The sequence below is a fragment of the Glycine max genome, chromosome 9 (assembly GCF_000004515.6).
Source record: "Glycine max cultivar Williams 82 chromosome 9, Glycine_max_v4.0, whole genome shotgun sequence".
Taxonomy (NCBI): domain Eukaryota; kingdom Viridiplantae; phylum Streptophyta; class Magnoliopsida; order Fabales; family Fabaceae; genus Glycine; species Glycine max.
Window position 1 is genome coordinate 42,843,356 of NC_038245.2, and position 25,302 is coordinate 42,868,657.

The window sequence follows — 25,302 nt, forward strand, 5'->3', positions numbered from 1 at the left end:
TTTTCATTCTTTTCCTTTCCTTTCTCGCTAAGAATAAAATGAAGAGTGAGATTTTAGAACAACAACAATTTTCTTTACCCATTTTTTTTAAATGTATTAATTAATTAATAGTCGTGTTTGTTGGAAGCAATAAGACCAAACGGTAATACGGCCAAATGAAAAGCTTCAACTCTTTCATTATTTACTTCACAGGTAATTTTATATTCAAAAATATTAAAAAAAAATAGCAATTATTACCGTTGTAAAGAAACGGTAGTATTCTTTTTATCTGTATTTTTATGTTTACATATGAAAATAAAGTTGACTATGCAATAATATTAAATCTAATATATAATTAATGTATATAAAACCATTAAATATTTTATTTAGTAAATTAAATTTAATTAGTTATTAGGTTTATAAAATACAAAAGAAATATTAAAAAATTTAATATTTAAAAGCATATAAAATTTATTGTTTTTTATTAATAAGAAAATAAAATACATATTAATAATTTATTTTAACCACGCTAAAAAAATCAACAATTTGCAATATTGATCTTAATGAAATTGCACATACTAAGCTAAAATATTGTCTATAATAAATGTTTTTTATGAACACTAAACAATAAATGATATATTATAAACTATAAATAAATAAACTTTATTTATTAACATATTTAAACTAAATTTTCTGATTTTTTTTCTCACCATCATAATTAGAACATTTGACTTTCTAGTATGATTCGAGGTATCTCCAATGATCACAAGTTTTAGTCCTTTGATTATTTTATTGGGCTAATTCTTAGTTTGAAACTAAGTCACATTTAAAGTTCCTCATCCCTCTTCGATCGAGGTTGACCAAAATTAACTCTATTTGAGGTCGACATTGGTTGAGGTTGATTGAAAATAACCATAGTTGAAGTCTGCAAAAAAATAACTATGATTGAGGTTCATCAAAAACATATTCAGTCAAGATTGGCTAAAAATAGTCTTGGTCGAGGTCAACCAAAACAACCCTAATTGATGTCGATTGAAAATAACCCTAATTGAAATCAATAAAAATAGTTTTGATCAAGGTTGACTGAGAACAAACTTAGTTGAGGTCGACTAAAAATAACTATGTCCATGGTCGACCAAAATTAACTCAATTGAGTTCAATCGAAAATAGCCCAACTAAAGTCAATAAAAATATCCTAGCCAAGGTTGACCAAAATTAAATCTACTTGAGGTCAGCAAAAAATAACCTTAATCAAGGATAGTCAAAATTAACCATAGTCAAGGTCGACCAAAAATACTTAAATCCTAATTGATAAGATTCTTTAATTAAGAAAAGATTAAATGAGGACTTCCACATAATATTATAAGGAATGAGAGCCTTTCTTTTTCGAATATTTCCCTCTGAGCATGTTTTGGAGATTTTTGAAGGAGAAAAGCATTATGAGAGCATATGTGACTACGAAGTAGTGTGGAGATCACAACGGGGTTTGATTCTCATATAGTTTATTCCTCTTTTTGTTTTCTCTTATGATTTATAGTTTTTCCATGATCATGGGGGCTAGTCCCTATTGGTCTATAATTGTAATGTAGTCATATTCTTGTACCTTTTTTTATCCTAATAAATTCCTTGGTATTATTTGATCATTAGATTTCTTCTTTACTCTTTAATGTTATTTTAGACTTTATCAGTCTAAATCTTGGTTAATTACTAGTCAATGATCATCTGCTTGAGATATTAATATGAGAATTAATCATTTACATATAACTTGCATGATCAAACAAGTTGTGTGTATCCACAATAGATTGTTTAATTAATCATTTTTGTGATTTTAAGAACTTACTCCCTTGACCTAAATTAATATATCTACAATTAGTTGAATATTGATTTAGGCCAAAGAGGGTTATTAGATCAAGATCAAAGGCCAATAGTTGAATTAGGAGAATACTGGAAATTGGCGATTAATTAGAATTAAATTGGGGGAAAGATGTATATATTAATTCACAATCATGGGCTTTTCTTAATAATTGTTTTCTCAAAAATTCTTGTTTGACTTCTTCTTTTCATTAACATGTAATTGATCATAAATCTTTCTTTAATAGTAAAACAAAATTGTCAAGTTGTTTATGAAATTAATTATTTGGGAGTGTAACTGGTCGGTCCTCTAGGCCTGATATCCAAACTTAAGTTGTTGACTTAAGTTGTTGTTGCTATTGTGTAAGAAACACTTAATCTTGTGCAAGTACTATTATTACATATCAATAATCTTGGACTAGCGCCAGCCCTAGTCTCATATTAAATGTGATTGTGTGGATTAGAACCTTATAGGACCCTCATTAGGTGCGCTAAGGCCCCTAGGACCATAATAGAGGGTCAAGTGAGCTAACCTTATGGCCTAAGCTCAAATTGAGAGATCTAATAAAAACTATTCAATTGTTATCACATATCAATTAGATAATTTTCAAATTATTTTTTACACTCTTATTTTTTTTAATTGTGCGATTCAATATTGTATAATATATGATATGATAATATAATATGATAATATAACTTGTACTACATCAAATCTGGTGATGACATAAATATATTTTATTAAAAAGCATAAACATATTTTATATTAAAAGGAGATAAAAATTAAACTCAAAATAATGCACCAACTTTTTATGAGGGTTAATGCACTTATATCTAATGGTAATATTATTTGCCCAATAATTTTACATGAAGTGACACCAAAAACTCTGATAGACTTGTGTAAACATACTATTGTGATAAAAACTTAATCATACGAAGATCACATCTTCCTTTTATTGTATTATTGTTCACCATAAAGAAGAAGAAAAAAGAGAAGAAGATTACCACCTGAGTGGGCAATCTATCCGCAACGCAAGGACAAGTATAAAAGCAGAAATCATGTGTACATAATTTGAAGCAGCTAACATTGGACCCACAGCTTTTGTGCCCCTTTTGTCCCTCCAAAAAGATTCGTCAGCTGAAGGGTGTTGCCAGCACCAACACACAACACATACCCCTTCCAAATTGGATTTTGACATTGCACACTCTATGGGTCCCCATTCTCTGAACTCTCAATTTTAAACTCAAAACCCAAAATCCCCCTCTATTCTATTGTTTTGGTTACATTGCTCCTTCTTTTACCAACACTTATCCCTCTCAATGTGCCTGTCATGTCAGGTTTGTTTTAAATCTTCTTTCAATTTTAAATTAAATTGTAAGTTGTGAATTGTTCATGCTAACTTCTCTGACGTTGAAACCTTCAAATTGAAGTCTTGGGTGTTTACCTTATTATTTATTTAGATTGAAACAATAATATTTTCAATGCTTTTTTTAAATATTTATTTTTTAAAATAATCATTCTCAAACTTGACTACTAGAAATGTTGGCTACTAGAAATGTTTTATTTGAACCCAGTAGTAAGAATATCTGCATATCTCTATTTTGAATTTGACAATTAAAAGGAAGAAATTGCTGCAGATAGTAAAATGGTTTCTTTTATAATTTTTTGAAATCTGACATTGCTAAGTATGGATGCTTTCTATGCAAAATGCAAAATTATTGATTTTGGACCAAGTGATAGGGACAATCACGCCATCGATCTAACTGTCTCATAAACATTTTTTTCTTCCTGAAAATTATATAAAAGAAAGAAAAGAAAAATACCCATACCCATAACTTTTTCGTAACATTACACATGAGATCAATGTTTGTGGGGTTATGCGTGTGGTACAAAAAAATAATTATTGAAGAGTTACGAGTCCTGGGCATATCATAACTAACAATTAAAACAGATAAATAATATAACAGTAAAAAAAACATTTTGATTAACAAGTGTACTAATACGAGACTAGTTTTGTTTTACTAGTGATCTAGATATTAGTATGAGTATGCATTTGCATTATTTTGAAAAAAACATTTTGTTATTCATAATAGTCCTACTCAATTTGAATATGATTGTTTATTTTTTATTATTATATTATTAATATTGAGTATATATTGACTTTAGTGATGAATAATATTTGTTGTTGTAAAACCTGATTTAACATCTTTAATGAGATATTTTTATCTCAATTATGTTTATCTCTCTCCAATAAAAAAACATATATAATCTTACTAGAAAAAACTCTTTAAACTTATGAAGAATTCTTCTAAAAATATAAGGAAAAGATATTTGGTATCAATAATGTGTTAAAGAAAAAAATATTAACGCATAGTAATTTACTCTTGATTGTGTTTTTCCTTCAACAAAATAAACCTTTTATTAACAGAATTAAATATTTGTAAGAAACACCTGAAGACGATATTTCTCTTGAAACTAATACAAATGTCGACAAGATTTTTTATTTTTAAAATTTATAGTAATAGAAACTTTCAATCCTAATTCAAACTTGTAGAATTTAAATTTATAGTTTCTTGTATAATTTCTTTTGCATTTAAAGTAATGTTCATCTTTTTTCACCAATCACTCATCAATATGCATTTAACAGCTCCCGCAACTACATCACTATTTACTAGTATTTTTAACAAACAATAAATGAAAACATTAATAACTTTTCCACATCTCAACAGCTATTAGAGAACATTTCAATTTAAATGCTAAAATAATACTCCTAGCAATGATTTTTTTTCTTATAAATTTTAATCCCTGTTCAGAGAAAAGAGGCAGTCTCTACTCAGTAATTGCTTATGATGTCTTATATTCTACTACTAATTATTACTGAAGTGGTTAAACGACTATTGTTTCTTACTATTACCAACTTTGTTCGGCATGTATAAATAATGCTTTCGTGCATATAAATAAATAAGAGAATTGAAATTGACTCATTCACACAAAGAAAAGAAAAAGCCAAAATGCATGCAAATAACCAATAAATTGGCAATGTTGCCGGCCAGGGCCAGTGAAATGCACACGCAAAAAACAAGATTGCAAAGAGAGAGGGAAAACATGGGTTTAATTAATGTGGATTTATAAGATTCACGAGAATGGTCACTTTGAATATTTCATACCCATTGGGCTACATTGTGAAATGGTTACTTCATTGTTTCCATTTTTGCTGGAAAAAAAAGAAAAATAAATATTTTAGGAGTTTATGAAAGGCAACCTTTGAAGTTACTCTCCTCCAACAACCAGAGCAGTGCTAGCTAGAAGAGTTTCTATTGGCAATTAAGACGAGCATGAGAAAGTTGGGGGAGCAACTTTAACTCTTCAATTGGGGTGGACCCAATTGCAAAAAATGAGCGTAAAAAGAAGCTAAACTTGATTGAAATAATCAAAAGTTGTTAGGAAAGGCACTTTTGGTAACAACTTTGAGAATTTTTGTTTTGGTTAACGAAAATTTGCTCTCAGGAAAATGATATTTGGTACAAAAGCTCACTCGTCGAATACACACGAAGGTGTGTTTTCTGTTGGAAGATATTTTCTATATATAATTTTTAGTTTTTTAATGGTTAAATTATAATTTTAATTTTCTTAATTTTTTAAATTCATCATTTTGATTGGTAACATTTAGTCTCTTAGTTTTATAAATTAATGATTTTTGTCCTCGTAATAAATTATTAACAAATAATTGTGATTGATTGAGTCATAAAGTTAATTATAAATTAATGAAAGTCATTAATTATTAAAAAAATAAATAAAAGATTATTAATATTAATTTTCAGGATACCTTGTTTCTTTTCTTTTATTCTCTTTTCTGTAGACACTTCTTCTATCTGCACACAACCCCACCAACAATAACACCACATCAATAGTCTTTTTTAATTTTTTTAATGATTAATAATTTTTATTTAATTTATAATTAATTTAATATATTTAATAATCATAATTATTAGTTAATAATGACTAAAATCACAAATTTATAAAATTAAAGAGACTAAATGTTACAATTAAAAATCAAAATCATAGATTTGTAAAACTAAATTAATATTTATTTTAAAAAATAACAACCGTTCATATATGCATCCGTGTGTTTCGTGTTAGTTGCACTTCGTGCAAAATAGTATTGTTCTTTGCTCTCATTGAAATGATTATGGCTTCCATTTCAACAAACGGTGATAATTAATCAATTAGGATTAACAAACGCTACTTTGTTTTTCCTTTTTGTAAATGAAAAATAAATTTTAATTGCATTATTGGAGAAACAACTAGCAGAAGACTGAGTCCAAGTCCTGGTTTGGATGAAGATAAATAGAAGGAATTTGTACAAAAAATATATAAAAAAAAAGTTTGAATTCTACAATTTTACACATTAGTTAAATTCAAATATTTTTTTCAATTATCTTTCATTCTTTTTCATTTCACACTACCAAACCACCCCTACTAAAAAGTTCATATGCGCATACACACGATAAATGTTACTGTCAGGCAAAAAATAGTATGCTCTATGATTGTTTCCGTTAATATAATTCTTGTTTGATAAAAATTAAACTACTATTTTAGTAATTAGAATGTTAATATAAATATTGCGAATATATCTTCATAATAGTGATGTAAAAAAGACACTCTGTGTCTACATTTACAATTTTTTTTTTTAAAACAAGAGAATAAAGAAAAAGTTCTAATATTTAAATGAATAAAAAACATTTAAATTTGTTCTTTTTATTAATGAATTTTCTATTTGATCCTCTTTCATTGTTATCAGTAATATTATAAAATCTGTCTAACTAGTGTCCCACACTTACACGTGTTAGCATTTTGTGTAACGCTAACCCATTATTTTTTTTCTTCGTCGGTTCATTCTCTCTATTATTGTCTCTCATTCACCTTTTTTTTTCTTGCTTGTGCAGAACACTAACACATTGCTTTAGTTTATAGAAAATCAAATGAAAAATTATACGTAGATATTATTAGAAAGAAAAAGAGAGAAACAAGTGAAAACATTTTTTATTATAATAACTGATACTATAATATCATAGGGAAATAAGATAAAAAAATATGTATAAATATAGAGTTTGTGATATTTTAAAGTGTTCATGTATAATTACCTGGATCGAAATAGATGAATGGGGACATATCATGCCTAATTCAATGTATAGATCAGTAGATGCTGCTAGCCCATAAGCGGCAACAAAATAACTCTTAGCCAAATATTGATCAAATTCTCCTAAGTTTCCAGTTGAAAAATGTTCAATGCAAGACAACAGAATTACATATATATAGCTGATATAATGACAATATGACTGTGACGTGTTAGCTTTTGGGCTTAACTTTTTGAACTATACATTACATAAGTAAAAAGAAATCATGTTCTATTTGTTGTGAAATGATAAGTAAGAATAATTGCCCGTTACCCATATACCAAAAATATAGGGTGAGTTTAGTTTCCATTTTTATTTGTTGTTTTCATTCTCTATTTTCATTTTCATGTTTGGTTTGACTTTTTGTTTTCTGTTTTCATGAAATAAAAATATTGAAAATGTATGATATATTGACGTCTTATCGTTTGTATTTCTAGATTTGCTTAAAATTATATTTATTGTCATCGCAATCTCATTTTACCTGAAATGAGGTTTTTGTTCTCAACTGAAAATAATGGACTTTATTATTTTTATTTTCTGGTTGTTTCCTGTTTTCAGAAATCCAATCAAATATATTTTTATCACCGTTTCCTATTTTCATAAAAATGAAAACAAAAAACAACTAAACCAAACACATCCTTAAGTGCATGGTTTGAGTATCAGTTGCTAACGGATGTTAGTAATGAAATGAGTTTTGCAAAAATATTTTCACCCTTTCTTTTACAGAATAAATTTTGTAGTGTCATTGATTTAATTTCAAAATTTATGCACAATAGGTTAGACTGAAAATTAATCATGCACTAAGTTATTTCCCAAAGATGCAAAATTGGTGTTTGATTAAAAACTTGCAATATATTAAAGCTGACAAAAATCATCAAGGAAATACCTTAGCAGTCTGAATTGTATTTCTGACCCTGGAGTGCGTTTAATTTCCCAAAAATATTAAAGAATAGCGGACTACATAATTTTAAAAATAATTATGAAACAAATGTAAAACAAAAATCTTCAAATTTGTTTCTCAATAAATAAATAGATTTTTTCATCATACGCATGTAAAAAGTAAAAAAATAAATAAATAAACTATTTTATGTATTCTCTTTCCCGAGTTCCCATCCGTCGCTCAACTCTCTCCTCTTCAATATTTTCTTCTCCTTCTCTTTGTGAAAATTGTATATATGTATATGGTCTACCAAGCAGTAGACAAAATTAAAAAACAAAAAATTAATTATAACTCAGCTATTGATATTACACTGTTCCATTTTATAGTTGACTTATATATATTTTATCTTGTGCTTCAAACTTGTCTCTCGGGCCCTTAAAATTCCGGAAGGTCTATGCATCATTAAATTTTAAGCATGGTAGATCAAGTTATCAGCCCTCCAATAGTCAGTAATTCAGTATCATTTAAGAATTTTAATAATTTGTTGGAAATTATTTTGATAATTTGTTAATTAAAAATTAATTGTATGTATGCCACTGATTCAAGTGAAACTAAGATTAAACCTCTTAAGCAAAATTTCAACTTCTATCCTTGTGGATGAAAAAAGAAATACAAAGTTGGAAGGAGATATTAACCAGTGCAAATAACATTTATATGATTGTGCCATAATCATATTTGGAAACCCTTATAATTAGGCAATAATAAATTGATTGATGATTTAATTAATATACACGCTTTTTCATGTGTTGTCTAAACATGGCGCAAACAAAATTGTTATTAACATTGTTATCCGAATAGGATGTCATCACTCCTTTAGCACACCACCTTTTCATTTATTTTTTTCACTTTCAAATCTTCAATAAACTAAGACTAACGCATCTTTTGTAATTGTTGTGTACACAATGTCATTACTTTCATATTGAAAAGGGCTGGGTATATCAAACAAATAATAACATGCGTTTCATACTACTTTTTTACTCTAATGGAATCCCAAGTTGACCCCACTAATAGAGGGAATCAAATTATTCAATGAGACCAGAATGTTCTCTTTATAATAAGAAAAAACTAAGAAAGAAACTGTAAGATTCGTGAACAGTCCTCATTCTCATGATGCAAATATGGAATTGGAATACAATTTTCACCTTGCAACATCGTTTACTTTTGTAAGGTCAATAATCAGTTAATTACAAGTATTTTTTTTTGAAGAAATTATTACACGTAATTTTCAAACCATATTTACATAATCTCTTAGAATGATTCATAAGTTCTTCTTCTTATTTTTTATTACAACTTTTTATTATTAATGTTCAATTTGAATAAACTTCTTAATAAACACTTAATCAACCAGATAAAATGAGTTAAATTTTTCCCACCAGTTGAAGTCAATCAATACACCTCAACTTAGAAATTCTCTCGTTCACTTTTTCACAAAAACAAAATTGATTTGTTTTTTCTCTCACTTAATTTGATCTTCTTTTCTTTTTCTACGAGGATTTGCCAAAAAATTTATCTAAATTGAGCTAAATTACTGCAAATTTAATTTGGCAAAAGTAACCATTAGTATTAGATTTGCCAAAAAAATCGAACTTCTCTCACTAGGAATGATGCTGCCCCTTGTTTTCCGCTCTTTGCAGTAAATTTATTAGCAAAAAACAGAGGTTTGTTGGGGACCACAGAAGAATGGAGCAAACCAAATAGGACCAGCACCATGTGGACAAATAAACACGGACGATACGGCAGACACATCATATGAAACAATGGATTAGGATGTTGTACATTACACAGGAAGAAATGAACAATGAGATCCACTTCAACTGTGTCCCCACTTGAAATGACACTCCCAACTGCTTATTTCTATCTATCCTACGTGACACGACACTACTAAAACGCTAAGGATCAAAGTCCATGGATGTTATTAGAACACTTAACTTAATTGGTTGAATAATATAAACGATAGATACATGTCTTTGATTTTTATAGATAAAAAAAAAGTTCATTATTATTCGTCAAGGACTGAAACTTTTATTTTTAAAATGAAACTTTGGATTTTGAAATACTAGCCCATCTAATAATTTTGGGGTGTAAATTTTGGGAGGGGGAGGAGCCATCTTACCCTACAAAACTAGTGTCTATTCTAATGAATGACATTTGATTTTAAGAAGCCGAGGTTAAGATCTCTCACTCAACCATCAATTACAACAACAAAGAATGATTCAATTGATCAACTGAAGATCTAAATTACCCTAATCTCCGACTTAGGTTGGTTTGAACCTACCTATGACTTCATAAAACTTTTACCCAAACACCTTAATCTCTCCATTGCAGCACGGATTTGCTCTGAAATTGTGGTGTAGAGATATCTTTGTGCTGCTTCATCCAAACCATCAGGAGTGCTGGGCCACCCAATAGTAGGGAATGACTCATTACGAGACTGGGAAATAGCCTTTTGCCTCATTGCTGGAAGATCAAATTCAATTGGATCACCAATAACTATGTGAATTTTCTTATTCCATAATGGTATAGGAGGTCGTTTACCAAACATGTAATTCTCTGGCATCACCTAGAAATTTAAGCAGAACCTAGTTTTAATAACCAGAATAAGCTTACAACTTAAAACATCACTGTTCAATCATTAAGCTAGCAAGAATTTTATAGACCAAAAACATGTACAAAGAAAACCATGAGGAAGCTTGCCTTAGGCATCTATAGCATTTATATTGGGACAAAAGACAACAATGATAGAAACCAATCTCTTACAAAGTGTATAGTACAAGAATTACAGAAAACAGTATGTCAGAAATCTTGAAAATCACTAAAATTTCCAAATATCTATCACTATTAAAAAGTAAGACAATTGCAGATCCAGTTTTCCCTAATGCAGAGAAACTATTTAGTGTGTCTGCTGGCTAATATAATATGAAAATATGAGAATTTATCAAACAATGAAGGACTACAGAAATCTTCATTTTTATCCTTAAGGAATTTTCATGACTTTAAGCATAGCTATCAATCTCAAATAGTGGAGTCAAGTGTGTAGTGGCTGGCCCCAAAATGCTACAGTACATATTGTTCATGTATGACTCCAGAAGGCTGAGCTAGCATAGACAAGGGGTGGGAATGAATCAATACCAGCCTAGCCTGAGAGACCAAAAGGTGAATATGCCTTCCTTGCCCAGCCTCTTTGGTTTTATACAAATTGTGCATTTATGGCGTATTGATTATTGAATGGAGAGAATAGCGAGCTGATTTAAGACTAAGGTGATGGGAATCATTGTGTGACTTCCCAAATTTTGCCAATTCCTTTACTCGTTGTTGAGTGGGCCTCAAGGTGACACAGGTTCTAGCAGTGATAAGGGAATTAGTTCTCAGCACTTGGACGAACAATACTTGGACAGCTCAATGAAACCCAGGTCCAACATACAAAGGGGCATAGAAGCTTGATGTTTTAGTACTTGAGCAAGCTATAATTGGACAGCTCACAACAACAAAAGGCAAGCAAATGATATATCTTACAGTCTCAAACATTTAAGATTTGTCACTCTACTATTATTCAGATGCCAGAAAACACTGGAAAGTTGCTGAAAACAGAAACAATGTGGCCACAAACAGAGAGAAAATCTGTCAGAACCCGAAAGAGAAGGTTACAATCACACAACAGGATTGCAGTTGCCAGAAAACTGCCGAAGAGAAGGTTTTTGGGGATGGGGTGAGCTTGCTTCAGAGTTTAGAGAGGGCAATGGTGGGTGGGAAACAGAAGCCACAATAGAGGGAAAGTAGGGAAAATTAGGATTTTCCGGTGGTCAGAAAAGGGGGTAGAATCTCATTTTTACCCCAAAAATGACATTGAAACAGGGACAAAATGGGGGGTTTAACCACCCATTGGAATTCTGCTGCTGTAGCATGCGAAATCTGTGATTTTGGCTGCAATTTCAGCTGTGATCGCAAAAACACTCCAAAGGCAGTTCTGTAGCAGCCAAGGACCACTCTATGCTGCTATAGCACTGCAGTACCATTATTGCATGTGATCAATAAGACAATAACTTCCATTTTAAGTAGCAAGAATTTGTTCTCTTGCTAATGATAATAACAAGAATGCCTATACTCGAGTAGGATTATAATTTTTATTTGAACAAACATTGTTATGAAAAATTTAAAAAATAGTATACCGAGAGCCTTGAGAAGGAAACAAGCATGAGAAGACAAAATCTTGGCCAGAGCAAACAAAAATGTATAAATTTATAGTGAGAGTGACAGGTCATGTTTTCAATACTTATTGATTAAATATTCATTTAGTCTGTGAAACATTGATAAATGCTCGCCACTATCTTCATAGTTCCAATTAAATGATTATTTTGAAACATAACTTTGCTAGTAATATCAAAAGTGTTTTCCTTGCTAGACAATATTGCTGATCTACAAGATATAAATGCTCCAATCCCAAATATGTCTAACAAATGAAGACAACTTATCATAGAGGCCAACAGACAAGATCAATGGAAAGTGCTACAGCTGTGTTAGAAGACTATAAGTCAGAATATAAAGTTTATAGGGAAAGCAGAGAAGTGCTGACTTACCTCATGAAAACCATGATGGACAATTGGCAATACAATTGGAGTTATAGGTGCTCGAACAATTAGACTAGCAGTTCCCCATTTCAATTGCCTTATAGGTGCATCTTCTTGATACACTTTTCCTTCTGGAAAAGTATGCAGCTGCCATAACAAATTAAAAAAGGATATATCAGTTCTACTTTACTAGTAATAAAGAATTTCCCATTTGGGTAGTAAAACCCAGTATCCCAGCATCTATCTAATTAAAGAACCATTTTTAAAGAACTTCTGAAACTAGTTCTCTTATGACTGTGGTATATCAATTTACACCTTCATAAAAATTGCATAAAGGCTCTATTGATCATTGGTCTTTTGAGTTTCTTTTTTGTACAAGTAGGAAAGAACACTTATGTTTAATTGGGTTTAAAGGAAAATGTTTTATAATAAATTTTTTCAATTTCATTCCCTAAATCAGAGGCACAGGCATCTTTATACTTTTGCAATTTTCTTTTCAAAAACAAACGGACATTCTGAACTCTGCTTACCCAGTGATGCAAGGGAAAGATCATCTTTAATAATTAAATAAAAAGAAAAACAAGCACCCACCACTCGTCATAGGAAGATGAATCACAAGTGACAACCATGATCCACCATGCAACTGTTTCATAGGAAGATGGTAGGAACCCAACAACGAAGAGTAAAAACAGACAGATACTCTATTGTATTTTATGTCAGCTTCAAAGCATAAAAGGGTAAAAGAAGAAAATAGAACAGAAAAGTACAAGATAGCCACTTGCTAACACTTCCCCAGAGTAAAGCTCCTATAGATACACCTCTTCCCTTGGCATATAACTGAAAAAGTGAAGAATCATTTATGCCCTTTCTCCTCTAACTAACCTCCCTATATAATCGTTCCCATTATGCTATGCCCATGTGGATGGATGCTACTCAGTAACTAACTTCCTCTAGCAGTCTCAAGTCACAACTACTTTCTTTGGCATTCTGTGTATACCATCCAAACATTTGGCTCATAAGACAATTGGTCTACCACCTATCATTTAGGATCATGTTTTATAGAGTTACTTTACAGTTGACATGACTTTGAAAGTTCATAACCCATTTAACATCAACATCCAAGACAAAACGAGAACTAATACATTTTTTTTTATTGACAAATGTTAATTGTTAGTTTTTTGTTAGAGGGAGGGATTCAAATCCACAACCTCTCCCTCCCCCCTTTTCCCTTCAACTAAATAACCAACCTTATAACTCCAAACAAATAAATTCTAACTACACTAGAAGTAGAAGGTAATAACAATCAGTACTTTCAAAATATCATCATAAAAGAGTTAAGCTTGTATGAGGGGAAAAAGTATTAAACGTTACATAGAGATACCCATTCTCCATCATTTAAGCGCTCAAGAGCTTCATTCATGTGCTCTTGATAAATTCCACCACCTCTCGTAATAGGTATGCATTTCCCTGAGCAAGTTACCGTTTTAGAAACAAAAAAACAACTAGAAAATCTTTTCAGCATATTTTGATGCGTAAATTAATAAACTTCAACCCAATCATGTTTCTTATCATAAAAAAAAAATACAATAAATAACATGGCAATTGAAATGAAATGAGACTTACCAACCCGAAAAATATAGGAATAGAGGGCATTCCTGAAGCAAATATCTTCGGCAGCGAGAACCCAGCGAGCTAAGTTGGTGTCGAAGATAGGAAAACCCTTGAACCCCCACATAACCGGATCATCCAAAGTGGACATGTGATTGCTAACGGTAATGAGGGGGACGCGGTGGGGTCTGGAGCGGACGAGGCGGAGGAGAGTGTCGCCGTTGTGAACATCGGCGGTGTTGAGGAAAGACGACACCGTTTTGGCGAATCCGCCCACCGCCGCAATCACGAGTTTTCTGGGAATGCCGCGGAGGTGCTCCGCCCTCGCCGCCCACTCCATCGTCCGTGACATGTTGCGTTGGTTGATAAAAATTGGGCCAACGACTCTTATTGCTCTTCCTCACTGATAGACAATCTTTACTCTTAAATTAGCTTTTAATATTAAGTTAACTAAAAATCTAAAATAATATATTTTTAAAATTAAATTAGATCTAATTCTAAGAATCAAGTCTTGAAAGCACTCACAAAAGTATTTGTCAAGATTATGACAGATTAACAACACTGCATAGCATTCATGTCAATCTTTATGTTTGAACTAGTAGCAGCTAGGAACCATGAAGATGAAATGCATCTCACTTGTATTTTAAACCAGACTTATTTATGTAAACCATTATTTTGAAGGTTAAATATTTTAGTGTTTTTTTTTTCACTTTCATATATTAATTAAATCTTATTTTAATTCTTTATATTATTAAAATTTTTATTTCTAACCGTAAAAAGAAAATGATAGCAATAACCCAGTAAAAGAACAATTATAAATGATAACCACATAATAAGCAGAACAAATATTTGCTTTCTACTATTTGAGAATTGCGCCCAACTTTTTTTTTTAATTTCATCTATTTGATTTGTGTTGATTTCAATGAAATTGAACTAATGCACGTTACTTTTTCTTCTGCGGTGATTCAGACGGGGCTATGTTAAATTACCTTCTCTTGCTTGTTCCAATTATATTTAAATATTTAAAAAATAATATATTTATTTATTTACATATTTTTCCAAATATTATTAAATACAAGTAATACTAAGTACAAATATAAAAAAATAAATTATAATTTAATCAAACTCAATACTCGTTTATACAATCTAGTTTATAGTTAAAAATGACTTTATAGAATTTCAAAGTACATACAAATAATATTATTGAATCTTTAATTTACAACTGTATTAAATTTGATAGTTATATAACGAAGGCTAATCGTTACAACATACATTAATTCTAACCTTGATTCTCATATATGATATCTATCCCTACATTATTCTTCTCATCATACTCCATGAACTCTTCAATATAGTTTCCTAAATGGGTACCCATCTTCGGAGAATTGGACTCACAAACCCCACCAATAAGTCGTGAAATTGAATCCAAAAAGGAACATTTTTTAGAGGTATTTGATCAAGAACATCACTCTATTGCACTTTCCCAATAATTAACATTGTGGCCAAACAACCAGGGACACTTAAGAAAATCCTCTCCATATCTAGTTTATGATCAAACTGGAATACAAACGTTCCCTACTTCACTTTCGCTATCCTCACTTCCTTCATCGGCCTCCAAATGCTAGCCATTAGATAATTTATGTTTGCAATGTCACTGTAAGCTATATCAACTAATTGGAAATTACTTTAAATATGAGTTTTAAAGTATTTATTATAAAAATTAATAATTTTCAATTATATGACTATTAATGTATTTTAATTAAGTTCAAAATATAATTGGTAAATAATTAGGGAGTGCTTTGCATGTACTTAAGTGATGTATAAAAGTGTCATGATTACAAATCAATGGATCGGAGTCTAGGTATTCTAGCATAGTAGCATCTAATTTAATGCTACAGCATATGATTAAAAAATATAGCTAAGTAAAATTGTAGCTGCATAGATTTCGGACCATGTACAACATAATTACGGGTTGAAATATTATCAGAAATGAAAGATAGATGAAAAATAATTTTAGAATTCATTCATCAAAGTATTACAAAGTTGATTTATTTATACAAAGACAGAAAATAATTAACTTGAGTAGCCAACACTAACTTACTCAAATAACTTCTAATAACTAACTAACTGTCATAACCAAGTAACTACTCAAATAACTTCTAGTAACCAACTGCAACTGCTTAATCATGATACGCCTTAAGTTGGCGAATAGATGTTAATCATTCCCAACTTGGCAATGAAGTTACCAATAATCGGGCCTGGAAGTGCTTTTGTAAAAACATCTACAACTTGGTGTTGGCACTTGACAGGGACAAGCGTGACTACTTTGGACTGAACATATTCTCGGATGAAATGATGATCAATGTCAATGTGCTTGGATCGTTCATGATGAGCAGGGTTTGAAGCAAGACTGATAGCAAATTTATTATCACAAAATAACATCACAGAGGGCACACCAACTTCAAAGTAAAGAAGTAACTTTCTTAACCAAACAATTTCACTAGTAACAAAAGACAAGACACGATATGCAACCAAAATCAACCAAGACTTCATGGTTGACACTATCTCGACGGAGAACGTCGAGATGGAAATCGAGTCTACCATAGAGGTAGTCGATTGGGTCGATCATGAGAACCATGATACCTGGACCCCAATCTTTGGAGTGGATAATCGCCTCCATATGGATAACGAGCTTTTTGTCGTTAGAGACAAGAACCATCACCGGTGGAAACCGATTTCTTTTCTCAACCTCATGGAAGAGGTAAGAGTCAGCTTCAACGAAGAGATGAAGTCTATCCGCGACCATTGGAGGAAGCGGAGAGCCAGTCTTGAGAGACTGGATAAACTCATCAAGATGAGATTCTTGAATGAGGCCCCGATTTTCGTCGGGTGAGCAGGGAAAAACAAACCTTGTCCAGGAGCAGATTTGATATACTGTAGAAGATGATGTCATCTACATATACTAGTAAAATGACTAAGGAATTTCTTGAGCCAATGGTGAAAAAATTAAAGTGTGGCCAGGAAAAAATGATACTATTGTTGCGATGCCACAAAGCATGAGTTGAGTGACCAAAAACAGGTTCAGGAATTGAACCATCGACAAACCCATATTTGTTCTTCCCATGAAGAGCCATGCACATTGCTTTCTTCCAAGTGTAACATCCCATTTTTCGTAAACTAATTTAAAAGGGATTGTTATTTATAAATAAATAAAGTTTTAGAAAAATGATGAGGTTTTTATAATTAAATAAATAAGGAAAAATAAATGTATTAAAATGATGGTTTGAGAGAAAATAAAAAGGATATTTTATTTATTCATTTGATAGGGAAGAAAATAGAGTTCCTTTATATAAAATAATAAAAATAAATAAATAGAGTAAATAATAAGCTGTGGATATCCTAAGTATAAATAGCGATATGTTAGATCAGTTTTCATATTGACGATGCCTCCTTTTAATAGCGATATGTTAGGTCAATTTTCATAACTGTTGGATTGTCATGAAATTTTGATATGTGGTTTGTGATTCAATTCCACACAACTTCACCGTTGGGATTTGCAAGATAATATTCATGGAGAGATAAAATGGAATCGCACGAAGGTAGTACAAAATGAAGATTTCAATCCCTTCTCATTATCTCTAACGTTTGGGAACCCTATCAGAGCAATCAGAGGAAAAACTTGAGGAATCTCAGGAAATTGCTAGAGATGTCACTATCACTGCCAGAACATACGCGAGTCCGCTTAGAGGCAAGGGATGAGCTATTCACAATTGGAGATTAGTTAGAACATGTGTAGGGATCCTTAGAGTATCAATTGGAATGTGTTTTGGGATATTTTTTTAATTTTTTATTTTATCCTTATAATTATAACTGTGAATTATAAGTGTGAATTATATACTTTTGATGAACCAGTTGATGTCCCAATGAAAAATTGCTGTGAAATTGATGTATTCTTGTGTTGAGTGAGAATCCAATAAATTGAACCTTTGTCTAATTAGCGTGAATTGATGAAATTAAGTAGAAATTTAGCGTAAGAGGGAGTAATATATTGCTTTTATATTTTCTTCTTTTCATATTTTTTAGGTTTTTTTATATAGTTTAAAATTAATATTATATTTGAAATTGACCAAAGATTTCTAGTAGACTATGTGTTGTATTCTTAGATAATATATATGAATTCATGTATACTTATATATACGAGAAAATGTTCATATAATTATTTAGAATTGGTACATTGAAAGCTTACTTTGAAATTCACGATCCAATATGATGTATGTTGTTGGTTTTATATATATAGATTTAACTATATATTTATTTATATTAATATTTTATGTAAAGAATATTGTAGTGTTATTATAGTGTGATTCCAAAAATTATTTTAGTGTTGTAGTTTGAGAATATTATGGTTAGATTTGAGATACATGTGTGTATTGAGTTGTGAGCTATGAATTATACAATAACTTGACCAGTATTGATATTGAGATAAGTATTGATGCGCAATGTTAAAGAGAAAGTATAGGTTTCCTATTTAGGAACCGGTGTTAAATTGTAGCGCAATGCGTTAAACGTGTTTGAAACGCGAGTGTGAGGTTGTAGCGCAATGCGATAAGTATTGAGATAAGTATTAATGCGCAGTGTTAAAGAGAAAAAGTAGGTTTATTATTTTAGGGGTTGAACCTGAATCAGAAATGTTGAGAAAAAAAAAAACCAACCAGGCATTTGAAAGGTCCTCTTAAAAATCGGTTCATAATGGGGTGGCCTACCCAGCTATATAAGAACTTACCATGCTCGTTAACCACCCGATGTGGGACTCGCAACATGCCCCCTCGAGCCAGGGCTCGTCACCACAAAGCGAGGGCTAGCGGTACTATCCATACTACTGGGCAGAACTAGAAATAACTTCAATAGGAAGCAAGAGGCACAGAAGTAAAAACCTCTGATACCATATCAGAAATGAAAGATAGATGAAAAACAATTTTAGAATTCATTCATCAAAGTATTACAAAGTTGGTTTATTTATACAAAAACATAAAATAACTAACTTGAGTAACCAATACTAACTTACTCAAATAATTTCTAGTAACTAACTAATTGCCATAACCAAGTAACTACTCAAATAACTTCTAGTAATTTCTAGTAACCAATTGCAACTGTTTAATCGTGATAAATATGTCTGATCTGAGATGTCATAGTGATTGTGGTTACTCTTTTACTTCCTATTTCCTTTTCTTCTAGTAGTTAAAGGTAACTAACTATTGACAAGGAAAACAACACAAATGACAAAATAACTTAGCTACTGAGCCACATCTTGCAGTTTGCGATCAGAGAGGTATTATGGGAGAGGGAGAGAGTGTAGAGACAAAAGATGTAGAAATTCCCAGAAACCTAAACAAAGAAAATTTACCAAGAATGTCAAGAATCCCATCCACTGGGGCTTCAATTTTACAAATATTTGAGTAACTTGGCCTATCTCATTTATCTGCATGTGGATGTGACTGTTTTGCTGGTTTTTCAGTTCAAATAAAGTATGAGTATGTTGCAACTATTAATAAATAATGAGTTTCAGACTAATTTAAATGTACCATCTCTTTGGACACTATTTTTGGTAACTGTTGCTACTCCAAGCACATAATGAATATAATTTTGACAGTGATCATCTAGTTTGGATCAGAAATTCAATAAGAATGGTTGTTCTAGTGACTATAGTATTTTCAAAGCTCTTAAGCTAATATAGATATTTACAGGCCTTGTTATCTGACCAACCCATTTTTTCCAGGGGCAACCCGGACAACCAAAGGACTAGTGACTTGTGATATTCTATTCCTCCATGACAAGAACCCAAATGCATATCCCTTTGAGGGAGCACTTAATTTGAAATTCACAGTGAAATTGATTTTCTGGCCAATTCTCGTGAAGATTAACCGGTTAGGTATAACGCTGACTCTAACACCAGGCGGAGAAGACACTACAGCTTTATAAACACTTCTTGCTTTGCCAACATTGGTCACAATCCTAGTGACTGAAAAGTTGTCTTTAAGATTGGGAACTGCAATAGATGGGTAGTTGAGATCAGATGCTGTGCTGAATGCCCTATCACATGTGCTGTTGTCTCTTGTAACTTGATGGAGTGACCTCTGATCATAGCCAAGTGAACACAGGAATGCAACAAAATCTGCTGGCTTTGAGTCATAGATGAGACCAGGATCAAGAACTCTTGCAGGGTTCACAAACCCCGATCCGTAATCAAATGCATTAGCCCTTCTTTGTTCTGGATCTGCAGTGATGGGTCTGTGGTGCTTATCCAGAACTGTAGCTGCATAATATAGTTTATGATTAGTCTCTTGAGTGGAACTAGCAAAGCCACTGCACTGTAAGATGTACAATATATATCATGAGAAATGTTAACAATGCACTCTTTAACAAATTCTTTTTAACACACTTTGTTATTGGATGAAATTCATGTTTAATGTGTTTCATTCAGTACAAAACCTTAATGAAGAGTATGTTGGAAAGTGTGTAGGTGGTATTTTCTACGTATCATTTTATTTCCTTTTGGTGATATAGTAGAAATCCTTTATAATGTCCAGTTTCTAGATTTATAAGCATTGACAGATGAAATTTAATCTACTATGGGGTTCTGTTCCAATTTGTCTGATTAAGAAGAGTCTCTAACATAGTTTAGTTTATATATATAGGCCTCTGGAAAATGATATTAAGATCAGTATGTATTACCAGTGGTCATGATGGCAGATTTGATAGCAGATGGAGACCATGAAGGATGGACAGCTTTGACCAAGGTTGCAATTCCTGTTACATGAGGACAAGCCATCGAAGTTCCTGAGAGAATGTTGAACATATTTCCTGCTGCTGGAGACCATGCTGCAAGGATATTTAGTCCTGGAGCTGTGACATCGGGCTATGGATCAACACCAGCACAGTCAGAAGTCCAGGAATGAAGTAAAAAATAATAATAATGAATAGGTTTGAATACATTTTTGTCTCTCAAATTTGGGCTTAGTTTTCTCTTGGTTCACCAAATTTAAAAGTGATTATTTTCATTTCCTAATTTAGAAATAACTCACTTTTGGTCCTCAAGGGACATAAAAAATCACAAAAAATAACCTTAAAACATGACTCGTAGGTTATTTTCAAATTACTGGACGAAAATAATCACTTCTAAATTTGGGGAACTAAAAGGAAACTAAACGCAAATTTGAGGGACAATTTTTTTTAAAGCTGATGAATATTAGTTTTCAAATCTAGAATATACATAGAAATTCAGTTGCATACTAAATAGAATGTCACCTTCAGAATTTCTGGGTTTAAAGCATTGGGGCCTTTAGAAGAAAATGCAGCTACACGTGGTGCAGGATGAGCTCCAAGAACTGTCTTTGCTCCAAATATTCTTGATACAGGCTTACTGTTCAGTACATAACAGGATGCATGGTTAGACTTTGGAGACAGTAGAAGAGTACTTCACAGAAATCTCATTTTCTTTCATTAACAAAAAGAAAACAAACCGTGTAGTTCTGAGATAGGATAGAATCTTTTCTCCTATTTTGTTTCCAACAATAGCTGAAGGGATCACAAATGGTATGGCAACATCTTGATCTGTCTCATCAATAAGTATCATGCCAACTCCACCCGCAGCTTTCACTATCTTGCTCTTTAATACCTTTGACTCTGTTGAACTCTCTGCATGTCTACACACCAGAACCTTGCCTTTGCTCTTTGTTTTATTCAGAGAACTCTCCAAACAGTAACTGCAGAAGCCAATAAAAGAGAACAAAATATAACTTTAAGAGTCATCTTTTTGCATTGATTTTTAGGCAGCTCTCACTTTTAAGTACCTTGCTTCACCTGGATTGATAAGGAGTGAAGTATCCTCCATTGGCTGCAGAAGCAGAAATTATCCTTGTGGAGGCATTCATTTCAAAGAGACTGAGACTTTCACCCTGTTTCAATCATGGAAAACTAATCAGGGTCCTCATAGTGTGCCAAAATGCTACCTTTAAACAAAAAAAGGCTTAAATGTTTTTTTATTCGTGAAAATATGTCTTTCTTCTAAAATTAGTTCTTATTTAAATTTTGGATCCTACTAACTAGTGTCTTAAGAACATCAGTTAAGAAATTAATAGATTTTTTTTAACTAAATTCATGGTCATTGGATATTATGGTGGAAGTACATTGGTAACACTTTTCTATAAAAACTTTCTAATTTTTATTCCTTCTTATAAGTGTTCTAAGAGTACCTATTAGTGTTTTCCTTAAATTTGATTCACTTTAACTTCTAAAAATTACAAAAATCATATACTTTTAACCTCAAGCGGCAGGTTAAAAATTGAAAATTCGGTGTTTTTGTTGAATGTAACAACTCAAAGCTAATAAAAATTTATATGTTGACTCAAATAAAAACAAAATGTAACACTTTTCAACTACCAAGAATATACTCAAGCCAGCAGTAAAAAACAAGTTTTACCATGATTTTGGCACCATTTCCCAGTATGATATCAGAGGTGAAATCCCTATCAGTTGAGCTGGCAGCAACAGTGAGCATCCATGGAGCAAGGTTAGTGGCAGAGCCAGCACTGCCTTCATTTCCAGCTGACGCAACAACCAGCACCCCACGACTAGCAGCATGGAATGACCCCACAGATATGGCATCACTGAAATAGTCTCCTTGGGGTGATTCAGCACCCAGAGAAAGAGACAAAATGTGAACCCCATCTCTTATGGCATCATCAAAGGCAGCTAGTAAGTCCACATCATAGCATCCAGAATCCCAACATGTCTTGTACACTGCAATTCTGGCCATTGGTGCACCTCCCCTTGCTCCTCCACTTGCCAGTCCCTTGTAGTTCATGTTTGCCACAAACCTCCCTGCTGCTATGGAGGCTGTGTGGCTTCCATGGCCAGTGCTGTCCCTTGCAGATATGAAGGACTTTTTTGCATCTGAATCTCCCTCAGCAGCTTCATATCCACTCCTGTAGTATCTTGCTCCTATCACTTTCCTATATTATATATTCCACAAAATTGTTAGCCATTGAAGATGGCAAAAGCCATGTGGAAGACGATAACATTCGTCACGGTTAAAAACCAAACTTTCAGAAATATTATTATGCCTGAGATCTCTCTTGATGATTTCCTCCAAATGCCATTTTTGGTTTGTGAAGTGAAAAATGAAACCAGATGAGGATAAGGTTTCAGCCACAAACCTGTTGCAAGATGAGGCATTGAATCCCTCCCCTGATTGACATTGGCCTTTCCAGCCAGGTGGCACTGCAGGCATGTCGGTGTCACTGAAGCTTGGGGATTCTGGCCAAATTCCTGAGTGAATATTGATTTTGAAAAAAAGAAAAGAAAAGAAAAAACTCATTATCATTCCCAATTTATTATCAAAATCCAATAATTAAGGCTGCCATGTTAATTGAGTATTTTTAGCATCAGTGCCTAATGTCCTATACCATTTTTTTTTCTAATGTATGTTTTCAAGATTGAGTTTCTTATCTTGCAGGAAGAAGAGGGCTAGCAATATACTTCTTAACTCATTATCTTTTATTGATTAAAATTTATCAAAAATTGTAAAATTATGAATGAGGTTCATTAAATAAGGAGTGTGAGTCACATAATTTTGTGATTACTAACAAATTTGAGTAGTGTGGTGTTTGTTGATATTTCTCTTTGCAGGAATTATACCAACAGCAAACAGGAGAAGGAAAAAGTATACTATTTATTAAGGTTTTGCATTTCTCTACGGAAGATGATTTAAGTAACTGAAAAAGTACACTAGTAGTAAGAATTTGACTACCATAGTAATGCCATTTGAAGTCCAATTTCCAATGTTATTGATTATACTTTCCTTAAGTCTGCTAGGGCTAAAAGGAGGGGAATAAAGGGACCGAGACTCCACTAAAGTAATAAATGAAGTGTGGACCAGTAAATGCAATTATGCTACATAGAAGTAATCAACTTATCATCAAGACCGAAACTTTTCTGCAAAGTGGTAAGGCTGCTAACTAACTAACCAGTATCAATGAAACCAATGATGATATTTTCTTGGTTTCTGATGGAGTAACCCAGAGTCTCCATGGTTTGGTCATCAAGAAGTCCCATAAAATCCCATGAGTGAGTTGTGTGCAGCTTTCTTTTAGAATTGGGAAAAACAGAAACCACTCCTGGCATTTCTGGTTAAATTTGGACACACAAGTCACAAATCAAATCATTATTAAGACAAGTTCTGAGGTTAAAATTAAGAAGTTGAGAAAAGGGAAAGAAAATATAGCAGCAGGAAACTTCCCCTGACATACTAGAAATTTGGGAAGCCTGTTCATCACTGAGTTTGGCTGCAAAGCCTCTGAAACCATGTTTGTAGGTATAAATATGAGAAGCTTGGGCTTCTTCAATGCTGTCAAAACATTACAGTGAGGGGGAAAAATCACTTATTTAAAACAAGGGGTGATTAAGAAATGCAACTAACTGAAAAGACTTGCAGAATTTGCCAAGAAAAGAAAAAGTGGTCATAACTCTGACCTTCCACTATGAACAGAAGCAAGAATTTGATGATTTTCCTTCAGAATATCATCTGGGTGTTCCCCACTTTTGCTTCCCATGTACACTACATAAACCTGCCAGCCAATCCATATTCTACACTTCACTTAAGAACCCCAAAACCCAGTGAACACCATAACCAAAAATGCTAAACAAAGAAGCCACTGTTTGAACTTACCTTGGTGGAAAAGCAAAAGCTAACTTTTGCAGCAAACACAGCCAGAAACAGAAAAAACAAAGCACTGCTTGTAGCATAACCAGAAGAAGACATTGTTGTTATGTGTTAAAAGTCTCAACCTTTGCTGACTAAAAGCAGTGTATATATCAGCATATAGTGATAACAGCAAGGATGTAGGACACAAGAACCGGGTTCTATAAATAAAGAGTGGTAACCATAAACCACCAATTCAAGATTCTGAGAATGAAAAAATAGTAAAAATAATAATAACAAAAGAAAGCCCTGATGGAAAAAAGGAAAAGGAAGGAAGAATCATGGTTGAAGAGGAATCATATTGGTGTGTGACATGTGTTAGTGTTGAACGAGGTTGTTTTAAATAACAACAAAAAGTGGCGAATTCAACGAGAAAACATGGAGTATAGTACTAGTAGTACTAGTAGTAGTGGTGGCAATTAGCA

The 25,302-nt window shown here is 32.3% G+C and overlaps 2 protein-coding genes across 6 annotated transcripts; both read right to left on the reverse strand.

Annotated features, from left to right (window-relative positions):
* Nucleotides 1–10,075: 10,075 nt before the first annotated feature.
* Nucleotides 10,076–14,773, reverse strand: LOC100808019 (N-acylphosphatidylethanolamine synthase). 4 transcript variants are annotated; one of them, XM_006587476.4, is made up of 5 exons: nucleotides 14,644–14,767; nucleotides 14,134–14,521; nucleotides 13,892–13,977; nucleotides 12,520–12,657; nucleotides 10,076–10,505 (listed from the first exon to the last, which is right to left on the reverse strand). In XM_006587476.4, the coding sequence occupies exons 2-5, from the start codon at nucleotides 14,468–14,470 to the stop codon at nucleotides 10,221–10,223; spliced, it is 846 nt and encodes a 281-aa protein (XP_006587539.1). In that variant the 5' UTR covers nucleotides 14,471–14,521; nucleotides 14,644–14,767; the 3' UTR covers nucleotides 10,076–10,220. The 4 variants fall into 4 exon arrangements, with proteins under 4 accessions (XP_006587539.1, XP_006587540.1, XP_003534220.1 ...); XM_026123816.2 differs by lacking the exon at nucleotides 10,076–10,505 and adding an exon at nucleotides 10,530–11,946 and having other exon boundaries at nucleotides 14,644–14,773; XM_006587477.4 differs by lacking the exon at nucleotides 13,892–13,977 and having other exon boundaries at nucleotides 14,138–14,521; nucleotides 14,644–14,768.
* Nucleotides 14,774–19,717: 4,944 nt separating this feature from the next.
* Nucleotides 19,718–25,302, reverse strand: LOC100808547 (subtilisin-like serine-protease S). Of its 2 annotated transcripts, none has more exons than XM_014762285.3 (11): nucleotides 24,845–25,302; nucleotides 24,649–24,762; nucleotides 24,426–24,523; nucleotides 24,144–24,302; nucleotides 23,334–23,445; nucleotides 22,598–23,129; nucleotides 21,979–22,073; nucleotides 21,639–21,881; nucleotides 21,424–21,538; nucleotides 20,851–21,034; nucleotides 19,718–20,431 (listed from the first exon to the last, which is right to left on the reverse strand). In XM_014762285.3, exons 1-11 carry the CDS (start codon nucleotides 24,919–24,921, stop codon nucleotides 19,869–19,871), a joined length of 2,292 nt encoding a protein of 763 aa, XP_014617771.1. In that variant the 5' UTR covers nucleotides 24,922–25,302; the 3' UTR covers nucleotides 19,718–19,868. The 2 variants fall into 2 exon arrangements, with proteins under 2 accessions (XP_014617771.1, XP_003534221.1); XM_003534173.5 differs by having other exon boundaries at nucleotides 24,649–24,743; nucleotides 24,845–25,299.

Coding starts and splice junctions, on each gene's coding strand:
- LOC100808019 (XM_006587476.4), bottom strand. CDS start 14,470: ATGTCACGGACGATGGAGTGGGCGGCGAGGGCGGAGCACCTCCGCGGC. Junction 12,658..13,891: donor GCTTAAATGATGGAGAATGG/GTATCTCTATGT, acceptor TTGTTATGGCAG/CTGCATACTTTTCCAGAAGG. Junction 10,506..12,519: donor TCCATCATGGTTTTCATGAG/GTAAGTCAGCAC, acceptor TTAAATTTCTAG/GTGATGCCAGAGAATTACAT.
- LOC100808547 (XM_014762285.3), bottom strand. CDS start 24,921: ATGCTACAAGCAGTGCTTTGTTTTTTCTGTTTCTGGCTGTGTTTGCTG. Junction 23,446..24,143: donor CATTGGTTTCATTGATACTG/GTTAGTTAGTTA, acceptor ATATTCACTCAG/GAATTTGGCCAGAATCCCCA. Junction 21,539..21,638: donor TCCTATCTCAGAACTACACG/GTTTGTTTTCTT, acceptor TGTACTGAACAG/TAAGCCTGTATCAAGAATAT.